The 17,883-nt window shown below is 44.4% G+C and overlaps 1 protein-coding gene and 1 non-coding gene across 3 annotated transcripts; one reads left to right on the forward strand and one right to left on the reverse strand.

Annotated features, from left to right (window-relative positions):
- The first annotated feature begins 204 nt into the window (after positions 1-204).
- Positions 205-276, forward strand: trnap-agg. Its single transcript has one exon. It is a non-coding gene; the product is annotated as a tRNA-Pro (tRNA).
- An 815-nt stretch (positions 277-1,091) lies between these two features.
- Positions 1,092-16,594, reverse strand: klf3 (Kruppel-like factor 3 (basic)). 2 transcript variants are annotated; one of them, XM_037102383.1, is made up of 6 exons: positions 16,321-16,594; positions 7,962-8,022; positions 6,959-7,484; positions 6,604-6,748; positions 4,306-4,472; positions 1,092-3,252 (listed from the first exon to the last, which is right to left on the reverse strand). In XM_037102383.1, exons 2-6 carry the CDS (start codon positions 8,001-8,003, stop codon positions 3,071-3,073), a joined length of 1,062 nt encoding a protein of 353 aa, XP_036958278.1. In that variant the 5' UTR covers positions 8,004-8,022; positions 16,321-16,594; the 3' UTR covers positions 1,092-3,070. The 2 variants fall into 2 exon arrangements, with proteins under 2 accessions (XP_036958278.1, XP_036958270.1); XM_037102375.1 differs by lacking the exon at positions 16,321-16,594 and having other exon boundaries at positions 7,962-8,042.
- Positions 16,595-17,883: the final 1,289 nt, after the last annotated feature.

Raw genomic sequence — 17,883 nt, forward strand, 5'->3', positions numbered from 1 at the left:
CGGGAGTGAATCATCTCGCTTCACCTGGACACTTGCGTTTGGTTGAGAAACACAATGGTTTTGTCTCGGATTTTCGCGCTTAGAGTCGAAAAGATCGATAATAATTCCTAATGTGTATAGCTAGAAAAAACAAACATCTATCATAGCAGTAAATCATAGGTTGGTACAGTTCGAATACACATGTATCTGCAGAGTTTGCACGGCGGCTCGTTGGTCTAGGGGTATGATTCTCGCTTAGGGTGCGAGAGGTCCCGGGTTCAAATCCCGGACGAGCCCACGTTTTCCTCTTAAATTAAAAGACTTATAGACAGCTTATATCTCAACTGTAACTTTCTTTATCAGATTAATGGCTCTTGACTTTTACAGCAAGTTTTTCTTACCGATATATCATCTTAATTAATTCATTATATTATATTATATTATATTATATTATATTATATTATATTATATTATATTATATTATATTATATTATATTATACTAAAACCTTTTATTAGTGATTGTAATATCATAATATGTTTAGGGCCAAGACAAAGGCTGATTTAGATAAACTGAAACTGAAGCTGAAGTCAAACCTTTAATATGAAACCCAAAGATGTTTTACTTATTTTTGGAACTGCATTATATGGTAAAAGACCATATTACAGTTAGAATATATTGTAATTGTGATATGATTGATGAATAGTGGAATCTGCATCACAGTTCTCATTGTTACTGACAAAAACAAACAAAAAACAATGACTGAAAACATGACGATGTGACATTTGTTGGAGTCTGTACCAAACAAACATGTTCTAGAAAACAAGATTTGGAGGTCAGGGCACCTCTGCAGCACTTCAGCATCTTCTTATAACGCTGGTTTGTTGTCACACATTTGATCTTTATCAAAACAGTTCTTCAGCTTCTTGCAATTTGGATATTGCACTTGGCCTTATTGTAATTTCGATTACATTTCTATAATTTGTACTGCTCTTCTAATCATAAACTGTCACATTTGAGAAGGTTATACCAGCATATGTTCAACATTTTTCCTTTATAACCCACTTTAAAGACACACATCCAAATTTAAGACACAACACTTAATTCTGCAAATATTATCAATAAGTTTATTAAGTGGTATGAATATTCTGTTTTAAAATATAATGCAACATTGCAGATAGACCTGTACACTTATATGTTCACAGTTTAACATGTTCCCTTTGAATTGCCAACATTAAGATTGAAAAGAGATAGATAGCAACATTATAGAAATGTATAATATCCATTATTATGAGAGTATCAAAATCATGCTTAATAAAAAACCTTTAATTGCCCTTTCAGTCTAATAATCAATTATAAAATATACATATATATATATTACAACTTATATTTGCAGAGATACAAAAACATTTACAAGCAAAGAAAAATCCAGGAGCAAATGCAGATTGGTTGAGCCACTACATTCGGTGTGTGTGTGTGTATGAGTCTGTGTGTGTGTGTGTGTGTGTGTGTGTGTGTGTGTGTGTGTGTGTGTGTGTGTGTGTGTGTGTGTGTGTGCATGTGTGTGTGTGTGTGTATAGAGTCACACCTTTATCTGGCATTAAAAGACAAACCAAGACACCTGTTAAATGCTTCGGATCAAACTGACCAGCAGATATATGAATAGACAAAAACTGTTATGATTAAAAAATGTGTGGCTTTGGGAAAGTTTTATATATAGTCATATATATATATAAAGTGCACATTGGAGACATGTACAAAGACGCGATAAACAAACTTTTCTTTTTTTGTTCTCCGGAAACTGTAAAAACAGAAAGTTGTGCTAAAAAAACAAAACAAAATATGGTTGATGAATTATGATGAAGTATTTTTTCTTTCAAATTAGGTCTCCTGTATGGAGGGCTGGAATGAAACTCATCTGCTCCTGATACAAAAACAAAAATTAAAGAGCAGATTTCCCTGCTTTGCACTTTGCATTTTTCCGATATAAAAGTGTCAAACAATAAAAAGGCTACCATGGCGTCGCATCACAAACCAAAACAACTGTTCATACAGATACGCAAACTCGATATACGACATTTCATTGCCTCTACCCTTAAATCAACCGAGTGGTGTCTTTTCCTCACTAACACAATAATGCCCCTGTGCAGCAACGTTCACATTTCTGAATGAAAACTTAAAAAAATAACAAACAAACAAACAAAAAAACACTTCACTCGGACAATGAAAGACCCACAGTCCCCCCTTTTATTTTTATTCAACCCAAATACCAAAAGCACACCAGACTGAGGCTGAGCTGCTTTTATCAAGTGCATGTTTTCTGCTGTGTGTGCATGTATGTACAAGAGAAACGTGAGCGTTAGCTACCTGTTGTTTTTTTTTTTTGTTGTTTTGAAGTCACTTCATGATGTAAGCTTGTAGAGGCAGATGAGGTGTGTGGTGTTTTAATGTGGTGGTCCATGAAGTAGGAGTTAGCGTTAGCGTTACGTCACAGGTAGCTGCGCTGACAAGAGGGAGCTCATGTATGACATGACGATGATGATGATGATGATGAGGAGGATGATGAGGATGCACAGTAGGCGTGAGTTATGATACATTCTGAAAAGTTTTCACATTATGTCGGCCTAGCTAGCGGATAAACGCGTGTCTGTTTAAGTCCACAATCTGTACTTGAATGCATGCAGAGGAAACGCGAGCTGATGTTGCAAAAAGTGAAGAAGCTTGAGCATGCCGCGTGCAGGTTGGTTCTGCAGCCACAAGAGGGCGCCGCTCTCAGGCCAGCTGAGATGCTGCAGCAAAAGTGTCTGGACCTTCCACAGCTGATCTGGCACAACAACTATTTTTCTATAGTGATGTCAAAACGATCTGATGGTGTGATGGGTGGATGATAGGCAGGCTGACACCAGCTCATACTCAGGCTAATGAGGTGAAAGGGTCTAAACTTGCATCCTGAGGAACATTCCTCCCACTCCCTGTTGGAGTTCGAAGTGTAAGGTCAGCTCTTTACAACTCCCCACCCTCAAGTCAAAGTGGTACAGTCCAATGTTGAACCCAGCACCGAGTTTCTTCTTCAAGCTGCCCGGTGGAGGCTTTCACACCAGGAGGTGGCGCTTCTTGTGCAAAGCCAGGTGGTCAGAACGAGAGAAGCTGCGTTCACAGTCGGGGCACTGGAACGGTTTGACTCCTGTGTGCTTGCGGAAGTGTCTCGTCAGCTCGTCTGAACGGGCGAACTTCCACGTGCAGCCTTCCCACATGCACTTGTAGGGTTTCTCACCTACACACAGAGAGAAAGAGAGAGGCGTGTAAAAGGTGAAGTCCTGGGAAAGTACAGAAGCCCTAAACGGTCATGGGTCGAAGATGTGATTTCCCCCTTTTCCCCCTGAGACAACTAGATAAATCCTCTGCTTTCTCGAGATCATGAGTTATTCATGTCATTATCACAGAATAACAAATGTTGTTATCCTGAGATAAGATCTTTCTCTGGAGCTTGAGACGAGCTTAGTTATCCCAAGAAAACAAAATAAATTGTGTCTGTTATCACAGGAAAACGAAAGGTTGTTCCCTCTTACTACCTATAGCTTAATGTTTATTAGATCAGCAGCGCCATCCAAGATAGCTAAACTGTCCTGTCCCAGACCTGGCCCACACCAGATGTGTTCGTCTGGCCCACATGATGCGTGGAAGGATACCACTTGGGCTGTTAGCACTTGTTTGCCAAATCTGAGCTGCAAGCAGGCCATAACATGTCCACATGTTGGCGGTGAGCCAACCGAACGAACCAGAACGGACCCGTTCGTTCAGCTGATCCGGTGGGCTGGACCTGGCCCAGATTTGGTTCACACGGTTTGCTTTTGGCTGACTTGTGGCCCTCCTCTCGTGGCTCAGAGTGGCATCATTCCATGCGGTATGTGGGCCGGATGAGCGTGCCGGGTACAGTTTTGCTATCAGGGATGCCAGCGTGCAGCAACGGATTTAAGCCGAAAACGTCAGAACAAGTAGTACCCATTATCAAACGAAAAACTCATAAAAGCTTCACATGGTTTGTCTTTCGAAACTCCCAAACCCACCAGGCAGAGCAGCAGTGTGCATGCAACGGTCACTTATGAACCTCATGAGAAATGATCTTGCAATCTCAGGGAAACAACATTTATCATCTTGTGACATGAAGACATAAACAAAGATTGTTTTCTGGGGATAATTTACCTCATTATCTCGGGGAAAACAACATGTGTTATTCCGCGATAACGATATAAATAACTTGCGATCTCAAGAGCCACGAGCCATGACCGCGCACTGCAGGCTTGTGTGTGTGCATGAAGACTCTTACCGGTGTGTGTCCTGCGGTGCGCTTTGAGGTGGGAGCTCTTGGTGTACACTTTGTTGCAGCCGGAGAAGTCACAGCGGTGAATTCGCCTCTTTTTCAGTGTGTCCGGAGATTCAGCAGGGAGAGGATGCTGCGTGCCCGAATGAACAATTACCGATGGGTTGTTCCCCCTGAGAGAGAGCGAGAGAGAGACAGAAGAAGAGATTCCCGTGTTTAGAGTTCATCGGTTTGACCGGGAGAGGGCGCTGGTGTCGAGTAACAACAACCTCCTTGCTTCATGATGTTGCAATCTTCATTCAAGTTTAATTCGGTTGCAATAACAACTTCTACCAGTCAGGAAGTTAATGTAATAACACATCCCACCTTTTCCAGTCAACCACGCCTTAGCCTGTCACATCTGTCGTGTTTGGGTTTCACGTTTAATTTGAAACAAATCTTCCAAGTGCGGCTCAAAATAAGTCCCCAACTGTGAAGTGTGAGATGCAACTTTGCAGGGTGTGCATGTGTGCGTGCGTGTGTGTATTAGAGCTTTTTTTGTGCAAACGCTTGGCATTAAAACTGTTGAGAAGAATCATGTTTTCAAGCATTTTGCAGCCAAAGACGAAAACAAAAAGGAGCTGTCTGTCCGCACTATTTTTAAAAGAGAGTGTGTGTGTGTGTGTGTGTGTGTGTGTGTGTGTGTGTGTGTGTGTGCGTGAGTGGCAGTTGAGAGCAGGTGTCGAGTGTTGAAATATGAATCCCTCAGAGATCAGCACTGCATAAAGGAATGCACAGAAAATCCCCTGCAACACACACACACACACACACACACACACACACATACACATACACACGCACACACACACACTTCACTTCACACACCCCATCATTATCGTACACACTGAGCAAACGTGACCTGTTTACCGTACACATACTGTATATTTACATTGTTCATGTGTGAGCTGAGCGGAAAGGTGACGACAGATGCGGACACGCCCTTTATTTGCCCTTAAGGCTCCAATTATCTCAGTAACGATGCCTTGTGATGGCAACGATTGCATGTATAATCGACCTGCTTTGTAAGAGAAGAGCCACTCTTATGAAACAGATGATAAGGGGAGGTGGAGAGGAGGAGGGAGAGACAGGAAACAGGGGCGGAGGAGGGCATGAAGAAGTGGGAGTCGCTGGACAATGAGCGCTAACATTACAGGAAGTGCTGATCAAGGAAAGTAAGTCAAGATGGGGAGGAAGGAGGAAGAGCAGCCGAGGGAGGTGAAAAGCTTAGGGCGACTGATATGACCCCGTGTGGCCGATCGGAAGGTGATAAGAAGACGCGGGAAGGAGCCGGCGGCTGCGGCAGCCAGTGACAGAATGAAAGACGCCACAGTGGAATGAAGGCATCCGACACGCCCACGCAGTTCAGGCCGTTTGCTCATGACAGGCGTTACTGGTCCTGTGTTATCTCTGTCTATTGGAAACTGATCTCCAAACTGGCTTTTAGCTGCTTACGGTTAACTTCCGCTCGCCACCGGGCCCACTGCATCAACATGATGATGGTGAAGCTGTCGTTCAGCCGCCATCTTTGTTTGTTTTCCCAGAGACATTCTGAACAGAGCTCCCGCTCATCTTCCAATTTCACTGAGAGAGCAAGATCTTCTTACCAAGGAAGTTTGATTTAGAGACAGTTAAAGCAACATTATGTAATGTTTCACCTTTAAATAACAGCTTCATAATCATATTGATGGTACAGCATCTTGTAACAGGGTGAACGGTGTCTCTGTCTCAGCGATCACTTGTTTCTTTCTTGCATTACATAAATGTTTACTTCAAGATACAACTTTTCAACATGTAACAATATATACTGACTGTTCGGTCAGATTCAAATCGTACTTTTTTGATAATTCTGTGCAGTTTTTTTTTTATGCAGAGTTCCGTGGAGGCGCTTGTAAGCTGATGACCAACACCACTATTGGGGAGATGACCATAAAACAAAATGCTTCCTGGATAATCATCACACGTTTCTTTCATTTCAAAAATTGCTCCATGCAAGGTGAGAAAACGGGATCGTTTTCTTAAGCCAGAAATTGATTTTAACCCAGCTAACAATAAACTTCAGTCGATACCCAGCCCTAGTCTCGGGACTCCACCTTTAATCAAAGGGGAAAAAAAAATGGAACAGGAACAGATATGGATCCCGAGAACAAGCCTCTGACCACCACTCACTTCCATATAAAGTCAAAGGGGAAGCTCTGCAGCAGAATGCGAAACTTATGAAAGGTTTCTTTCATAATCTGTGTGAGTGTGACAGTGTGTGTCACTCACCCGTATTCGTGTGGTATCCTGATGACTGATGACTTAATCTCCTGGCCGCTGTAGTCGTCATGAATGAGCTCAGGGCGGGGCTCTGTTTTGATTGGCTTGTGCAGGTCGTGGACGTCAACTCGCAGCTCCGGCTTTGTTGAGTGAACTGAGTCGATATGGAATAATCAGCATCCGTTCCCTATCAAAGTCTGGACCACCAGATGCAAGGCTAACCGAGCTAACTAGCTAACACCATTGACAGTTAGCAGCAGTTAGCTGTTACTCTGGTGATATTTGTCTTGAGTATGACAACAGCAACTGGACAATTATTACATGTCAGACCTTTATGCTCATAAAACAATAAACGTGGCTTCACCTGGCTTGTGGTCCCTGCTTCGATGGTGGTCGTCCTCACTGGCAACAGGCGGGCTCACCATGATCGGCTGATGCAGGTGGAATGGCGACTGGTAGAGGAGAGACAGAGGCACCATGACCGGAGAAACCAAGACCCCTGACCCCTGGATGACCCCAGAGCCCGGGGTGGGGTAAGGAAGTGAGGGAATGGGTGGCGGGAGAGCATGGGAGAGCGGGGAGTGCGGATGGGAGTCTCGAGGGGAGCAGTGGGGGGAGGCGTGGCTCGTCGGGTTGTAGGGGGAAGATGGGGAGCTGCGTGAGGAGGCCGGGGAGGGGGCGGAGGAGCAGGGCGGCGAGGAGGAGGAAGAGGTGGAGGAGGAACGCTTGCTGACTGACAGGTCCACTGGTTCCAGCTGGGCGTGTGTGGGGTTGCTGGGTGTGTGAGACTGGGTGAAGGCGTGCACGTGCGCCGGGTGGTAAATGTGGGGGCGATGGGAGAAGATCACTCCGTACGGCTCAGAGGTTTTCACCAACGAGGAGTAGAATGACTGCGGGAGAGGATGCAGGAGAAGGAAGCAGGGAAGGGGGGACAAAAGAGCAGAGAGTTAAAACTTTCCGCTCTGCATTGAATAACAGGGAAAACACGTTTCTGCCGCACAAACAACTACAGCCAGCCAAAAATGTTAAACCCAGCTCTGTTAGGGAGCGGATAAATGTTGTGTCTGTGTGTGTGTGTGTGTGTGTGTGTGTGTGTGTTCATTAGCCTGCTGCCTGGCAGTGTTTTTACCCATTGTATTCAAATGTCCACTGTACAGCAGCCTGTTTGTCCAGGAAGAGCTGGAATGTGGGAACCAGTCTGTCTAGACACGTAACAGGCGTGTGTGTAGGTGTGTGTAGGTCAGAGTTACTGTACATGTTCAGGCATGATCGCCGCACACAAACACACACACACACACACACACACACACACACACACACAGACAAGCACCAAAAGCTACATTTAGACAAACACACATGTGTCTTACCGTCTCCATGTCTGTCTTCAGAGGGTAATCATACATCAGCATGGCTGCACAGGCCAGGCTCCTACAAAATAAAGCACACATATCCAGCCATAAGTACACACATTTAAGAAACATCAACATGTTTAAAAGTAATTTCATTGATTTTTACGTTCAGCTTGGATAAAATGAAACCGGTGGTGGAAGAAGTACTCGGTACCAGTTGAAGCCACTAGAAGAAACTTTAATACATTGTTTACTTGGCAGCTCATTTTGACAGAATTTAACGATGGTGAAACAAAGCGAAGTTTGTTTTACTGCCGTACTGAACCTCCAGACTATCACTTCGTTCCTCAGGCTGTTAGACCCCTTGATTCATCCTCAGCACTTTGCCATGAAACATATATTTAATTTTATGACTTGCCCGCTAATGATCTAGTTTGCTGGAGGCATCAGTATTAAACAGAGACAGTTTCATAATCACTTAAAAGCTGTAGTATGTTTAAGTAAAAAGGCAAAAATTTTAAAATACGTCATGTTAAGTTAAAGTCTGCCATTTAAAAACATACTTAAATAAAAGCATTATCAGTCTTGAGAAGATGAATGGGGTTCGAGGAGAGACGACGTTTTTAAATTTGGACTACTGCTGCTTTTTTTGATTATCATCTTAATTATGTTCCGGTGCACCCAAATGTAAAAGTTAGGCGCACCAGTGCAACCACAGGAACCACGACACCACCACTGTCCATATCTCTGTTCTTTTATTGTTAAATTTCAATAGATAATGCTTCTACACACACACACACACAAACACGTTTGTGAAGTGATGAAAAGTAAATCACAGAGGCAAAGGCGAGACAAGGGTCTGTAGTTAAGTATAGGTCGCTGAAAAGTGTCTGAAGTGTTTGTGTGCATTTTACTGCGCCTCGACGCATTTTCTGTCACATTTTTACACAACTTCTCCTCTCTCATTTTGTCATGTCCGCTGACACTGTCAATCATCTTGTCTGTCTGACAGTTTGTCAAAAGAGTAAAAATAAAAATCAGCGGCCTGCTCAGACAATGCCGCAGACGATTTTTACGAGACTTTTACCTCGTTTTACGAGATTTTGACACAGTTACAGGTGTGATGTTGCTTAAAACTAGCCAGTGTAGGGGACTAGACAGAGATAGTGTCGCACACATTTCTGAACAGGCAGACACACACACAGACACACACACACACACACACACACACACACCACTGAGGCCTGTTGAGTGTTTGGATGAAAAGCGTGTGAGGTTTCAAAGGTGTTTCCAGTTACTTTGGCTTTGAATGGCCAGGTGCAGCTGTGATGACTCTGTGTTTGTGCCCAAATGAATGTGTTTATGAGCACGGCTGCGAGTGTGAGAGAGAGTGTGTGTGCGCGTGTGTGTGTGTGTTCACCAGAGCATTAAGGCAACATGAACTGTCAAAGAATGTACCCTGAGGGAGTCTGTGTGTGTGTGTGACCTGATTAAAGTCCACAGTCTGGAGACAAGTCAGCCTTTAATTATTAACAAATGGGCAAGAACACAGGTCGTAACACCCTAGCACGCGCGCGCACACACACACACACACACACACACACACACACACACACACACACACACACACACACACATACATACAGACTCCAGATGGGGAGCTGACCAATAGGAGAGCAGGATGCTTGCTCGCTGGGTCAGGAAGGGTGTGAACATGACGACTGAAGCCTCGCCCTTTGCCCGGCTCCAAAGAAACAAAGAGACTGTGGTCAGGTGGAGGACTGTGTGTGTGTGTGTGTGTGTGTGTGTGTGTACATATGTCTTTGAGGGTGTGTTTTCTAATCCGGGTTTGTATTGTATAGTAGTTCAGCTAGAGGTCAAGCTGTTGTTCTATTTTGGCTGTGAATCATACACACAGAGGCGATAATAAAAGTAGGCATGAGGCACAAACAGAATCAGAAAGAGGACAAAGAAACTCCTCAGCTTGTCAGCGTACAGTGAGAGCGCGGCGTACAGGTATTTTCCCCGGCAGAAACATGAAATTCACAATGAATGAAGGCTGCTGGGGTTTGAAAAAAAATCAAACCCCAATGTGGAAGTCCCCGCTATCCATTTAAATATTTCCCCTCAACTGTTGAAAGAGCAATTCAACAATTACTTGGAATGAAAGGGGAGGACTTCAGCAAGAAACACAGCTCTGACTCATAATCAATCACATTGGCAAACAAATGAGAGACACAGTGTCACTGATGGAAAGCACCAGAGAACAGGCCTTGAGTCAACTTGAGTCTGCAGTCCAACAAGTACAGCTGACTGAAACTAAATTACTATCTGTTGTTAAGTGCACGCATTGCAAGAATATGAATGAAGGAATATCAAGTGTTTCTTTTAGTTCAAAGATATTAGCCAACACGCCTCCTATTCAGCAAGAGGTATATTTAGTGTATTTCTTATATACATTGTAATGTAGCTGTTGACCTGACCTACAATCTCAAAGTGTCAGTGTCTGAGTTGGGAAAGTGACTTAAAAAAACAACTTTCCCACAATATAGACCTTTAAAAATAAGCAGTGGGTGGCTTCTTAATTGTGAATATTTGCTGGTTTCTTTCCTCCTCAGTGACAGAAAACTGAATGCCTTTGGGTTTTTTGGACAAACAAAACATTTGAGGACATCATACTGGGCTTTTGGAAAGAATTATCAACATTTTACAGACTAAACTACTTGATTAATTGAGAAAACAATCAACAGATTAAAATGAAAAAAAGGTGCAGCCCTGTTCTGAAGCATTTATGACTTTTATTATTATTTATTACTCATAAATACTAAACAGGGGTACATAAAGTCACCACATATTACAGGTGCGATGTGAGCGAGTAACAGCTAAATGCTGCTAGCTGTGGCTGCCATTAGCTAGTTAGCTCAGTTAGCCTGGCAGCAGAACAATATAAACAACCTTATATTGGCATAGCTTAAAACTTCTGACATTTGAGCATCTAAAACGAAAAGCAAACATCCCTTTACACATGGACACCTTGTGGACTCCCTTAAACTCTGAACATGCAAACTATCCCATCACTGCAGGGCTCAGCAACATGTGCGAACACATGAGCCAAGCATACCCCACGTGCACATACACAGTACGTTCATGCGCTCAAACAACCCCCTGAATTAAATGAAATGGGTTCTCTGGGTACATGTCTCTCAAAAGCCTGCAGCGGATGCCTGCAGCACTCAGTGTACGAATTACTCGAGAGACAGAAAACGTGAAGTCACGGGAACATACCATTCCTCTCTGAGTTCACCTGTCAGCCAGCGCACACACACGAGGCTCAAATGTATGCATGCATGTCTGAGGCGCTTCTAGTTCAGTAGGCTACACCGACTGGTTTGAGCACACACAGGGCGGCGGCGGCGACAGAGATCTGGTCACACAGCAGCAGAAACAGCAGATAATTAATGTTGGTGAGGTGAACGCCTGGTGGTTTAGGTTTACCACAGCGGGGAGGAGAACAGGGGGGAGAGTCATCATCAGGATGGTGAGCGGGGGAACTCGTCCTTGTGAAAAACACTTTCCCTGGTGCCCTTGGGCGCATGTCATAAAAAAAAAAAACCTTAAATACAATGAGACACAGAAAGTTTGGACAATCACAGGAAAGAAAATGTAATCTTAGCCGCGCAGCATCTTCCTCCAGTGTTCACCTCCAACAAACCAGAGGGCCTCAGGAGAGAGGAGACGGTCTGCAGCTGCAGTGTGTTTGTTCGGGCAGGGATCAGTGCCGCATTACCGCTGATCATACGAGAGATTAATCAGCAGCAACTCAAGCAAAAAAATGACAAATAATGTTCTTCGCCTTACGTGACAGCGAACTGAATATCTTTGGGTTTTGAAATGCTGGCATATTTTCATTGCAAACTGAGCTTTTAGTTATTTCTTTGCAATTAATCGATTGCTTGTTATATATAAATGTCAGAAAATGGTGAAAACGTCCATCAGTGTCTTTTCTTCGTCTTTTAGCCAAATGTCAAATGAAAAGTCTTTGCTTCTTTTGTCCAACCAAGAGCACAACAAGCCCAATCTGAAGACGTCACGTTTGGCTTTGAGAATGCGTGACGAGCATTTTTTTTCTTTACATTTTAATAGACTTGATGACTAGTCTGTATAAAACAGCAGTTGGTTGCACGGATCCTCGGACAGACTGAGTTTTGTTTTTACAGTGGGAAGGAGTAGCTGATTAATCCCGAAAAGAAACACTGCTATCTAACCAACGATCATTTCAGTCATTTTTCAAGCAAAAATGACTCTTTGGGTTTTTGGACTGTTGGGTTGGACAAAAAAAAAAAAAGAAGACATCATTTCAGGACTCTGGGAAAGTGTGATGAGCATTTCTCACATTTTATTTGACATTTTGAATAGATTGCGAAATAATATGTGGAAGATAATTGTCGGTTGCAGCTGACAGATTGATTTTCGCATTGAAACCTGGCAGCTTTTGCGCCTCTGCCTCATCAGAGCACCTCCAACTTACTGTGGATCCCTCAGCTGTAAAACTCAAAGGACACACACACGCACGCACACACACACACACACACACACACACACTGGGCAAATAAGCGGCCCTACCTGAGCTGTTGTGGAGTATTTTCGCTCTACATGTGGGTGTGTGTTTGTGCATGTCGAGTGTGGTCTGCAAATATTGTCCTTCTATGTCAGAAGAGCTACTGTGTACTCAACCCCAGCCCACTCAGCAAACACTTCCTTCACCCCTCTCTGTCCGCCTCCCCTCCATCCCCGGGACTCTTCCTCTTCTACACCTCCTCGTCTTCAGCCATCACTCTCGTCTTTACTACCGTATTTATCTGAACCGCACACCACCCCGCGCTCCTTTTCTCTCCCCTCTCTATGAATGATATAAAACAACATGACTGAAGGGGAAAATATTGTGGCTTGGAGTCCCTGGCTACTGACTCAACCACACACACACACACACACACGTACTTATACACGCACGCATTCACAGCCGCACACCAAGTTTCTGCTAGCTCAACAGAATACACACACTAAATCACTGAAGGGCTAAATTATTACAGACACGCACACATGCTCAGACGTACGCACACAGAAACAGGGCTGCACACACACATACACACACACACACACCCTCTAATGGCAACAGGCTGGAGATGATGAGATCACCAGAGAGACCAGAAACCTCCAGACAACAGCTTTGTCCAAGAACACGCCGCAATAGACACACACACACGAATCAACGCAGCTTCAGGCCAACGCTTCTGCCTCTCTCGCCTCCCTCTGCCTCTTCTTCTACCTTCTCGCCTCGCATCTCGTTTTCACACCTGACCGTCGCTCTCAGTGTTCACACTTCAACCCCTCTGCACGTACTGCGGCCCGGCTCACACCTTGTTGCCCGTTTAAACCCCTCGGGTGGCGCCCTGATTACTCTTAATTTCGGATTCACATAATTAGGTGACTCAACAAAGGTGGCGAGCTGACATTCCAGCGTTTAACTTTTCCTTTTCCTTCCGTTGCCCTCCGCTCGCACCACTTTACCCCCTACTGCACCTCCCTGCTCACTTATTTTCGACCCCTTACCTCACTTCCTTCTCCCAGCTCCCCTAATGACGACTCATGCGCTCCCACTTTGACTCCTCTCACTTTAAGGCCTCCATCCTCCTTATTTTGGCTGCCTATCCCCCCTCGTCTTTGCACACACACAGGCACGTAGCCCCTCTCTGCTCCTCTCCAGCAGACTGTGGGGCTGCAGACCTCGGGGGGAAGCCAGAGGGGGCCGTCAGCGGGGGAGAGGAAACAGGATCCATCATCACGCACACACATGCAAACACACATTTTTAAAAGACACACCATAGTTGACTAAGGGCTCAAGCGCTGACAAAGACACACATGTGTACGCACAGAGACGAACTTGTCAAAGGGTGGGGGGGGAGACGTTTTGAGGCTTTCCAGACAACTGAGGACAGAGGGAAGGAGAGAGCGCTGCCAGAGAGGGAGAGAAGCGGAAGCCCTCAGAGTTTAGTCTGACTGTTATTATTTCCACACTGCGTGATGGGTCGGGGGGTGTAAAGAGGAGAAGGAGGAGGAGGAGGAGGAGGAGGAGGAGGAGGAGGAGGAGAGTGAAGCCAAATGGGGGGTGCTGCTGCAGGGGGCCTGCGGTTTCCTGTCTGACCCCCCCCAACATGCACGCACACACACCTCCCTACCCCGAAGAATGAGAGGAGAGAGGGGGGAATAGAAGGAGAGAAAGGGCAAAGAAAAACAGCCGCTCTGACCAAACTATGTCAAAATGGAAGTGGAAAGAACAAGGCAGAGACAGAAAACGGGGGAAGAAAACGAAGTGGGTTTCGACCAAAATATGACAAAACTTCAATGAACCACAAACATGAGGAGGGGGGCCGGCGGTGCGAGAGAGCAGTCACAGTGGCTCAATCCAGTGGTTTAAAAGCAGCAACAGACACGCTGCATACGAGTGTGTGTGTGTGCGTTGAGCAGGCCGTGTGTGTGCGTGCGTGTGCTGGCAGGCATGTGAAGTTGTGTAACGCGTTACAGCTTTTTACGTTTATGGCCGTCTGTGGACCGCGGTGTCCTTATTCCCTTAACTTCTAATGGAGAATCACCAACTCTTCAGCATCCAGGAGTTTAATGTTTAGCCCTAATGTTCCCTGGGACGTGCCCTTTGAGCAGCCTGTGTGTGTGTGTGTGTGTGTGTGTGTGTGTACACACTCCTGCGCATTTTGTTCCACCAGATAACATCAGCATGTTGGCTCAGGGGGAAAAAAAAAAAAAAAAGGCGTAGGGGTGGGTGGGGTGGGTGGGGTATTTGGGGTGTGTGTGTGTGTGTGTGTGTGTGTGTGTGTCAGCTCTAATGAGAGACAAATAAATAAGAGATACATAAAAATAAAAAGGAGGTCAACTCTTCTTCTTCTTCCTCTTTTTTAAAACTTTTTTTAACAGAGCAAGAGTGTGAAGTAAGACAAAGAGGCAGAGAGAGAGAGAGAGAGAGAGAGAGAGAGAGAGAGCGAGGTCGCCCTCATTCCACCCGTCCACCCCCCACATCCACATCCCTCTCTCTCCTCCCTTCTTTCTCCCTCTTTCTCTCTCACTCCAGGCTCTAAACAGGATAAGGGCTTCATATGCCAAGTGGAATGTGTGACGCAAGCCTCAGCCTTGAAACAAAGCACAGGAAACAGGGAGAGACAGAGACGGAGAAACACACACACACACACACACACACAGGGAAAAGACACACAGGGAGATGTGTGTGTTGTAGAGGATGGAGTGAAACGAGAGGACAAAGAAGTTCAGGTGCGACTGAATGAATCTTTCCCTCACACACACACGCACACACATACACACCTGTCACTCAGCTCCTGATGCCACGCAGCAGCACTGACAGCCATCTCTCACCCGCTCAGATATGTTGATCATGCATTAGATTCAGCCTTTAATGACGGCCTGTCAGCAGTATGATCTACAGCTGAGCAGTAAATCAATAAATCAATGAGATGAAGGAGAAATTATCTGTTTTTTGTTCATCAGTGAGCTCTAGCTGTTGTTTCATCAAGCAAAAATGCTTAAATCTCACTCAATTTGCTGCTTTTGTGTGTTTTGTACTGGACTCTGGATGAAATATGAATTGAAAAATGGCAAATTTAACTATTTTGTTGACGCCAGCTCAACTGACCACATTTAGTTGAATATTTGAGTTGATCTCTTTACTATCAAAATCACACTCACAGGCGCTCACAGGTTGTTAAATGTCACTGACACTGAAAAAGAGAGGAACCAGCTCCACAGACTGAGACGCATCACTTCAGCGGCCTGTCTCAACACTTCTTTTTGTTTTAAATCAATTAAACAACACTTTGTCCCGTAAAAGCGTCCGAGGGCTATAAATAGCAGCGTCTCCTCGCTGCCTTTCAGTGGGGTTACATCAGTGATCAGACAGCGTTAAACGTTAGTCAGCGGTTCATTTTTACAACATGACATACGGGAATGAAAATTTAAAACAAAACAAAACAAAACAAAAAAAATCAAGAAACTCTCATGACAACATCTTTGAGTAACTGAGTAATTAGTCCAATGAATCAAACACAATCTGTCTGATCCCATTAAAGACCCGCAGCTCTGAATTTATGGACTTCTGCTGGGTCTGTAAATTAAGTTTACTCTGACACACAACCCGTCCGCTGCCACATGGAGCCTCTTTTAGAGAAGGAGCAGGCAGAGATTAGGCGCTTCACCGCACAACATCCGAGAGGAAATAAGAGCAGCGCGCCGGGGTCACCGCGAGAAACACGGCGCCCAGAGGAGCACTGACTGACTGACTGACTGACTGACTTACTCAGATGGATGTGCACGGTCCGGTCCTGGAGGTGAGACGGCGTTATTCGCTGCTGCCTTGCTCGACGGCAGAAGCTCCCGTGCGAGTGAGAAAGTCAATTAGACAAGTCCGCTGAAAAAGTGACGCAGGCGACGGTCAGCTCTGCGCTGTGTCACTGACACCAGGCGCAAAAAAACAAGACGCTCCACTGATCGATGGCTCCACGAAACTTCCCTAAGTTACGAAACTCTCTCTCTCTCTCTCTCTCTCTCTCTCTCTCTCTCTCTCTCTCTCTCTCTGTGTGTGTGTGTGTGTGTGTCTCTCTCCGTTTATGTCGTTTAGAAACTGTTGCTGTCACATGATCCGCTGTCTGTCTGTTCTCCATGGGGTCGGGCCGCTGGGCGGGACCGGGGCGGGGTGGTCCAGCTCGTGTGTGCTTGTGTGCGTGCGTGCGTGCGTGTGTGTGTGTGTTGCAAAAGTTTGGTGAAGAAAAGTAGGTAGGCCTACTTGGAACAACTTGAGCTGTTTAATAAAGCTGTACAGCAGTGGGCTCATATGCACATGCGTTCCTTGTTCTGTGTACAATAAATAAATAAATAAATAAATAAATAAATAAATAAATAAATAAAGGCACAGAAGAAGAGATTTTTGTCTCCTCACGTCACCACAGGCGACATTAGAGGGGGTTTGGGTCTATTGTGTTTCATATGACGAAGCATACTGATAAGAATATGTATTCCCACTGCTGTTAAAAGTCATTACATGATAAATCAACTTATCTTTTCTAATTAACTCAGCCTTGATAAACAACTTTTAATTGTTTCAAGTTGATTACTTTCAAAGTTGATAGTTTTTATTTTCAGACCACCTCGGGCCGTATATAAACATGAGTTCTTTTAACTTGATGCAAAGAGTTCAATCAACTCATGGAAATACGTTTCTAAAGAAACATGATCAGCATGTTGGCAGACTTCCCAGCATGCATCGTTGGAGGTGTAAAACGCTCCTGAGACAGTTCCTAAAGACACAAATGTTACGGATAAAGTCGGATACGGATAAAGCGATAAAGTCCTGACTTTTCAAAAGTTTGGAAATCAGACTTTTTCACAAAAAAAGAAAATTTAAAAGAAGATTTTATACCAACTATACAACCTAAATTATGGTACTCAAATATTTAAGGCAGCCACTGTACTTGGACTTTTAAGCTGAAACAGCCCAAAATGATCTACAGTGTTTCTCATAGCAGATCAGACTTTGATCCTTTGTCTGCCTGCTCAACCCTGCTTTTTTTAAAGATTGAGGCTATTTAAGGTTATCTGGGCATTTTGTTGAAAGTAACTAAAATGTAGTCTAATGTATTACTCTACACAGACAGCAATATTCAACGCTGGTGGGTTTAATTAATTCCTGTAAGTCATATAACACTGGGTCCTTTAATATACTGCAGCCACTACAGTGGCCTCATAATTTATATGAGGATAAGATAAGTTTTTATTGATCCTCAGAGGGGGACTTTGGTTGTCAGACACAAGTAGCCTACAGATAAAGAATAAAAAAAAGACAGAAAGAGCGAAAGAAAGAAGA

This window comes from Acanthopagrus latus, chromosome 1 (genome assembly GCF_904848185.1).
Source record: "Acanthopagrus latus isolate v.2019 chromosome 1, fAcaLat1.1, whole genome shotgun sequence".
Taxonomy (NCBI): Eukaryota; Metazoa; Chordata; class Actinopteri; order Spariformes; family Sparidae; genus Acanthopagrus; species Acanthopagrus latus.